Source organism: Lampetra fluviatilis, chromosome 71 (assembly GCF_964198595.1).
Source record: "Lampetra fluviatilis chromosome 71, kcLamFluv1.1, whole genome shotgun sequence".
In the NCBI taxonomy this organism is placed as follows: Eukaryota; Metazoa; Chordata; class Hyperoartia; order Petromyzontiformes; family Petromyzontidae; genus Lampetra; species Lampetra fluviatilis.
In genome coordinates, this window is record NC_136345.1 from 2,079,208 (window position 1) to 2,086,723 (window position 7,516).

The following is a 7,516-nucleotide window of genomic DNA, read 5'->3' on the forward strand; positions in this document are numbered from 1 at the left end:
AGACTAGCGGAAGTACCCGGCTTTGCCCGGGTGAAAAATATATTTCTTAAAAACCTTACATATATATACACAGATACTAAGGTATTGTCAAAGCCCGGTGGGCTGTTTGTACATTTCTCCACCAACAAATATATGAGAGGCTTTCACAAGTCCAAAAAGTTGTAGAAAGTGTGGGGTAAATAGTTGATGTCAAAAGGTTTCCGAAAATTGTGGTCTGAGCTGTTGTACCCGTTCTTCGCACAGGTATGTATTGAAACTCCGAGAAGCCAATGGCTTCATTGGCCAGGAGCGAAGCGCCACCTAAAATCTCCCGGCACGCTGTTAACAGCTCTACGTATTGCAGAGCGCTTAAATCAGGTGTGTTGCGGGTTGACGCCACACACTTCATGGTCATCCCCCCCCCCCCCCGCCAAAATACAAAAGTCTATTTTATATCTAGATTTGAAGTTTTAGTGACTAGACAGACACACGTATCCACACATTTCCCTTTTATATAGATAAATCGACATTTTGCGACCCCCACTGCCACCGTGTGGCATATTATTACGTGCCAGAGACTCTGTTGAGAGGACAACAGTCCGAGTCCATAACTGGCAATAAGTAACGGCAAAGCAGTTACAAGCGACTCACAGAATTGTGCGCAGTTGCTTATACAGTACACGACTTCCCTGAAGGCAAACACCTTCAGCGAGCGCAATGCCGATCACACGCGTCGAATACAAAGCAAGGGACAAGTCCTTACTTAATAACAACTCCTTACTTACTAACAACTCCTATTATTTTTCATTGCTGAAGGGGTTGCCCCCCCCCCCACCTGAAAATCCTGGCTCCGCCTCTGAGTGTGTGACAGTGTGAAGTTTGTATTTGCAGTAAAGTCTATTAACGCTATTGAGCATGGAGGTTATATGAAAACGGTAGTTTATTTTTGTTTTCCTCTGGAAACATTTGTAAGAATGGAGTCAGGATGATATCACAGCACATGTGCAGCTGAAGTCAGAACTGTTCATCCCAGCATTCAAGGACATCTGTGCCTGGCTTCACACCTCTAAGTTGCAATTCAACATTAATTTATTGATTTCTGCGTAACACAAATAGTATTCATATTCTTGGTTCTTTCGGTAAAGTCACGTAGAAGGGAAACAATAAAGTAATAAAAAATATAAAACAATTAAATTATCACGACGTTTCGACTTCAAAACAAGCAATCATCATCAGGTGTGTGTTTTTTCCACACCTGATAAAGATTGCTTGTGTTGCAGTTGAAACATCGTGAGAATTTTATTGTTTTTTTATTATTTTATTGTTTCCCTTCTACGTGACTTTACCGAAAGAACCAATAATATGAATCCCTGCAGTCACGAAAGCTTTAAATCAAAACAAATAGTATTATTTTCAACAGCCTTCGCTTTGTCAGCTGAATTTAGCTTTCATAAATATTACTTTTGTAGCCAGACAGCCGTTTTGTGTGCTCGGAGTATTGGGTTAACATTCATTTTGAAGATACGAGGGCTTCTAGGCATGTGTGTGACCATTTGCCTTCTCATTGTGTGCCATAACAGCCCGTGTGATGAATTTGGGACACTTTTTCACTATATCATGAATATATGAATAGGTATAGACGTTTGTCTGTGTAAATATGCATTCCTCTGTGTATCGATATTGACGTGTAGATGGTGTTGATATTTTTTTTCTGTCTGCAGCTGTCACTTCCTCTGCAGAATTAGTCTAATGGTGCAAAGGCACTCTGCGCGGCTCGGTGCATACAGCATGGATCGTACTGGAAATTTGACACGGCACCAGAGAACTCGCACAGGAGAGAAACCCTTCAAGTGCAGTGTGTGTGAGAAGGCGTTTGCACTTTCATCTCATCTTGTAGCACACCAGAGAACACACACGGGAGAGAAACCCTTCAAATGCAGTGTGTGTGGGAAGGCATTTGCACGTTCATCTTGTCTTGTAATACACCAGAGAACACACACGAGAGAGAAACCCTTCAAGTGCAGTGTGTGTGGGAAGGCGTTTGCACAGTCATCTACTCTTGCAATGCACCAGAGAACACACACGGGAGAGAAACCCTTCAAGTGCAGTGTGTGTGGGAAGGCATTTGCACATTCATTTTCTCTTGTAGCACACCAGAGAACGCACACAGGAGAGAAACCCTTCAAATGCAGTGTGTGTGGGAAGGCGTTTGCACAGTCATCTACTCTTGCAAAACACCAGATAATACACACGGCAAAGAAACCCTTCAAGTGCAGTGTGTGTGGGAAGGGGTTTGCACGCTCATCTACTCTTGTAGACCACCAGAAAACACACACAGGAGAGAAACCCTTCAAGTGCAGTGTTTGTGGGAGGGCGTTTGCACTTTCATCTCCTCTTGTAGCACACCAAAGAACACACACGGGAGAGAAACCCTTCAAATGCAGTGTTTGTGGGAAGGCGTTTGCACAGTCATCTACTCTTGGAATACACCAGAGAACACACACGGGAGAGAAACCCTTCAAGTGCAGTGTGTGTGGGAAGGCGTTTGCACGTTCATCTCCTCTTGTAGCACACCAGAGAACACACACGGGAGAGAACCCCTTCAGGTGCACTCCTTGCGGGAAGACATTTGCACTTTCATCAAATCTTCATGCACACCAGAGAACACACAAGCATCAGAAGATCCAGAAGGAGTGGAGTCTGAAATCGACTTGTGAAAGTCAAAGTGCCGCAATGAGCCCATCCCTCATTAAACAAGAACCGGAAGAAAATCCCAGCTTAGACACTTTTAAAGGTATCAAGGTGAAATATGAAGAGGTGAAGGTGAAATGTGAAGAAGTGATGGTCAAGAGCGAAGATGTGAAGGTAAAATGTGAAGATGAAGATTCAACTCTAAAATCAGACCTTCACATCGATAGAGGCAACGTGAAGCAGGAGGAGAATTCTGACTGTGAGGCAGAGCAAGGAAACTCCCAGCAGTTTGTGGAAGTTGAGGTGTGGGTGGACTTCCTCTGAAACAATACAAAGTCAAATGGAGACCCGGTAGATGTGTAGCTTGAGATGATGTCGCTCCAATAGACGCACCTTTGTCACAGGCCTTTTTATGACAAGAATGTGAAGTTGAACGCTCAATTCCTAGGTTCAACCTGCAGGGCAAGAGCGGCCAGTCTTTGTGGACCTGTGGGTTGCGTAGATCTCTAACCAGGAGTGAGAGCCAATAAGCTCCCAAGCATTCGATATGTAATAATAATTGCATTTACATGGTGCTTGCTTAATTGCCTCAGCAACTTGGAGTTTTGTATCGTATTTTGTCTCAAACACTCGAAGAGCATCCCCAAGTAGCAGCTGCCCCTGTGTGGCACAAGGAGGTGGCCCTGCACCGGCCTGCATGTGGACAAGAGCCTGTCAGTAGGGGGCGGTGGTTGATGTGGCATCTTAGTTGTGGAGTTTGTCGGTAATGTTTTAGAATTTGATCAATTTTGACCCAGACGTCAGAATGCAATGGCCTACTCGTTTTGAATTACACTATTATGTTGTACATTCACTTCGATTTAAAACTTTCGTGACTGCAGGGATTCATCTTCTTGGTTCTTTCGGTAAAGTCACGTAGAAGGGAAATAATAAAATAATAAAAATACAGCATAATAAAATAATTCTCACGACGTTTCGGCTACAACGCAAGCAGCCGTCCTCAGGTGAAGAATGAAACACCACCAAGCTTGGAGCGTATATTTAAGCTGGGTTGGAGGGGGAAGAAGAGCGCCTTGACAAATTAATTTGCATATCAAGAGGAATTTAACATTCCTTCCCTTTGTTAATTCTACCCCCTGTCCCCTCCCTTTGATGCTGCTAATCCTGCATAATGCACGGGCATAATATGACTTTGAAACCCCCCGCCCACCTCCTACGCATTTCCCATAAATATGCTAAATTCCTCTTGATATGCAAATTATTTTGTCAAGGCGCTCTTCTTCCCCCGCCAACCCAGCTTAAATATTCGCTCCAAGCTTGGTGGTGTTTCATTCTTCACCTGAGGACGGCTGCTTGCGTTGTAGCCGAAACTTTGTGAGAATGATTTTATTATGTTTTATTTTTTATTATTTTCCCTTCTACGTGACTTTACCGAAAGAACCAAGAAGATGTACATACACTTAAGCAGACGGTGCGTATTTTTAAAAATAACTTATTGTTAATACGATGTAACCTGATGCAGCATAATTAGGTGCAGTAATTAAATTTTGTTAAAATGACTCAATAATTTACTTGTGTAATAGAGTTCACGACTCTTGGACGCCGGAGTTGGAGGCACACGGGTTTATTCACACAGCACGGTTGTGGCATACAACACTAGAGGTGGTGTCGGCCCCCTCACCCGGCTAGCTGGGGATACACGCGCTAGCTACTTCCTAACCTGCCTCCTAGTCCTCCTCTAACGGGCTAGGGGAGGCTATCTGGCCCGACACTGGTAAGTCGGGCCCGGTACCCTGAGTCCCAGACCTCCGCTGAGAAGAGCACCGGCTCTGGACCTCGGGACCACGCCGCTGGCTCGGTCCTGTTCGGCCCTGATAAGGACGGCGAACCAGGGGAATCCAGGGCTCTAGCTAAGACGTCTTCAGTCTTCACTGGTTAGCTTAACAAGAACCCCGAGCCCTCCGCTACATCCCCTTTTATACCCAACCCCCCGCTGAGGGGTGGGGTCCCGGGGGATCATAACTCTGAATCAGCCCCCCCGGGGTACCTGGCGCGGACGTCGTAGAGAGCACCTCCCCGTGCACTCACGTAGCCCCGCCACTGTGTTTGTTTGCCATAAGCTGCCATGCATAACGGGCTCTCTCTCTAACACCCCTACATCACCCCCCCCCCCCCCCCCCCCCCGCATAGCTTGCAGCCGTCCCGGCTGCCAACATACAAAAAAAATGACAATAAAAGCGCATTTACCCCCTGACCGCGCGTGTGCCTCACTATTTTTCAACAATAACAAGAACAACAACAAGAACACAACAAGAACGCAACAGCGAGAAGAGAAAACAACCCGACGCACCCCCCCCCGAATAAATACGAATTCCGTAAAAACAGCCTTTATACAATTTGCAGGGAATCCACCACACACACAACACATGGCGAACCCAACATATGTACATCCCATGAGCAGGGAACACACCACTCACACAACACACAATGAACACAACCTATGTACACATGTTCCGGCCTCACAACAGTTTGCGCATTTTAGCGCGCGTCCTTGCAGCGGGCCCCTCACACGGGGTAACCCCGGGTGGCGGACCGTCAGGTGGCAACTGTCCGTCTTGGAGTGAGTCCTCATCCGACGCCGCTTGACCCTTGGCATCCCCAGGAGGGGTGATCGGGCGTGAGCCCGTCACTCCTGATGCACCTGGAGGTGGCACAGCCGGCAAGGCATTAGATGAGAGCGACGGAGACGGACCCAGTGAGTCGGTCGACCCCCCACATGTTTGGCCACGCGTGTGTGAAGTGGGGATGTGTACTGCAATGAAGGGTTTTAATCTAGAGGGGTGCACGACCACCGCCGCTTCCCCCATTTGATGCGCACGCACTGCGGGCGCAAAACCTCGACCACCTCCACAGGGCCCCGCCACGGCCGCACCAGCTTAGAGGAGGTTGCAAGTGGTACCTGGGGACAGTGCAGCCATGCCTTGTCCCCCGGCTTCCACTGCAGCATGTGCGCCCGACCCAGTCTGAGCCGCTCATTCGCTTTCTGACGGAGGTCAGAGTTTTGCATGGCAGCATCCCGTGCCTCTGTTAATTTGGCCAGATTAAATTTTACATGGTCAGCCAATTTAGTTTTTCCCTGCGGCGCGGGGATCTGCAGCTGGGCACGAACAGGCGGGTCAGGTTCGCGGCCGTACATGAGGTAGAAGGGGGAAAATCCCGTAGCTGCATGGGGGGCCATTCGGTATGCCGCCAAAACCCCTTGAATTTGCAGGTCCCAATCGGTCTGTGAGTCCGAAACCTGCTGTGACAACATTGACGTGATGGTGCGATGCAGACGCTCGACCATCCCGTCAGTTTGCGGGTGATACGGGGAGGTACGAATTTTCTTCGTGCCCAGGAGCTCACAGACTTGTTGGAGTAGTTTGCCAGAAAAATTTTTGCCCTGGTCGGTCAGCAGCCGCTCCGGAGCACCTTTGTCCAGGACGTATCCCTGAACAAAGGCCTCCACGATGGCTGCTGCCGACTGGTTGGCAAGGGGCCAGGCCATAGGCCAGCGCGTAAAATACTCCACACCAGTCAACAAATATCTATTGCCCCTGGGGGTGGCGGGGAATGGGCCCAAAATATCCAGCGCGACAAGCTCGTTTATTCTGGACACTTTGATTGATTGCAAAGGTGGGTTTGACGCCCGTGCTGGCGATTTTCGTTGCGCGCACCGAGGGCATGACCCCAATAAATCCCCGACATCCCTCGTCATGCCTGGCCAAAAAAAAATCAAGTTGGAGCAAAGCGAGGGTCTTTTGGGTCCCCAGGTGTAGGAGGCGCTCGTGATCGGCCCACACCACCTTGCCCCGCAACCCAGAAGGGACCACCAGCCGGTGTCGACGGGATTTCCCGTCCCAATGCATCAGCAGACCTTGCACCATTTCCCATGCGTCGGCATCACCCCTCCCCCGCCCAGCACCGCCGACGCGACGACGCCACCCGAGTAGGGAGGTATCCTCCATCTGGAGGCGCCCCCATTCAGTGACGGGCAACCCCAACAGGGAATCTTTTCCCTGTTGTGCGATCGAATTAGTAATCAATGTTTCGTCGTCGTCGGCGGCCGCCAAGACCGGAACCGATATGTCCCCCGGAGGCCTGCAACGTCCAGACCCCAGGAGGCATGCACATTCGGAGGTGGTTGGCATGCGCGACAGAGCGTCCACATTGGTGTGGCGAACGCCCTTACGGTAGGTGGTTTCAAAATCAAAGTCCTGGAGAATCTCCAACCATCGAGACAATTGTCCCGATGGTTGTTGAACTCGCAGGGCGTACTGTAGTGCCGCATGATCTGTGCGGACGGTGAAATGCTGACCGTACAGATATGGGCGATACTGTTGGATGAAATAGACAATTGCCAACAGTTCCCGACGGGTGACACAATATCTCTGCTCCGCAGGAGACAACACCCGACTACCGTACACGACCACCCGTTCCACGCCGTCAACCACCTGGGAAAGCACGCCCCCAATACCCGTGTTGCTCGCATCGGTGTCGAGCAAAAAAGCTTAGAAAAATCGGGGTAAACCAAGGGAGGAGCTTTCACCAGAGCGTCCCGAAGGGAGCGGAAAGCAGCCTCCTCCTCCTGTCCCCAGTGGAACCGAACTCCTTTTGACGTTAAAGCGTGTAGGGGTTTCGCAATCGTCGCAAAATCCGCGACAAATCGTCGGTAATAGGACGCGAAGCCAATGAAACTCCTGACCTCCCCCACCGAGGTGGGAGTCGGCCAGGAGCTGACGCACTGCGTTTTGGCGGGATCGGTAGCAATACCTGAGCGTCCCATGATGTGTCCCAAATAACGCAC

At 49.4% G+C, this 7,516-nt stretch overlaps 1 protein-coding gene across 1 annotated transcript; it reads left to right on the top strand.

Moving 5' to 3' along the window:
- Positions 1-256: 256 nt before the first annotated feature.
- On the top strand, positions 257-3,100 carry LOC144953010 (uncharacterized). Its single transcript, XM_078883514.1, has 2 exons — positions 257-357; positions 1,701-3,100. Exon 2 carries the CDS (start codon positions 1,729-1,731, stop codon positions 2,992-2,994), a length of 1,266 nt encoding a protein of 421 aa, XP_078739640.1. The 5' UTR covers positions 257-357; positions 1,701-1,728; the 3' UTR covers positions 2,995-3,100.
- The last annotated feature ends 4,416 nt before the right edge of the window (positions 3,101-7,516 follow it).

What these genes read in the sequence shown, in the direction of transcription:
- LOC144953010 (XM_078883514.1), top strand. Translation starts at nt 1,729, where the DNA reads ATGGTGCAAAGGCACTCTGCGCGGCTCGGTGCATACAGCATGGATCGT.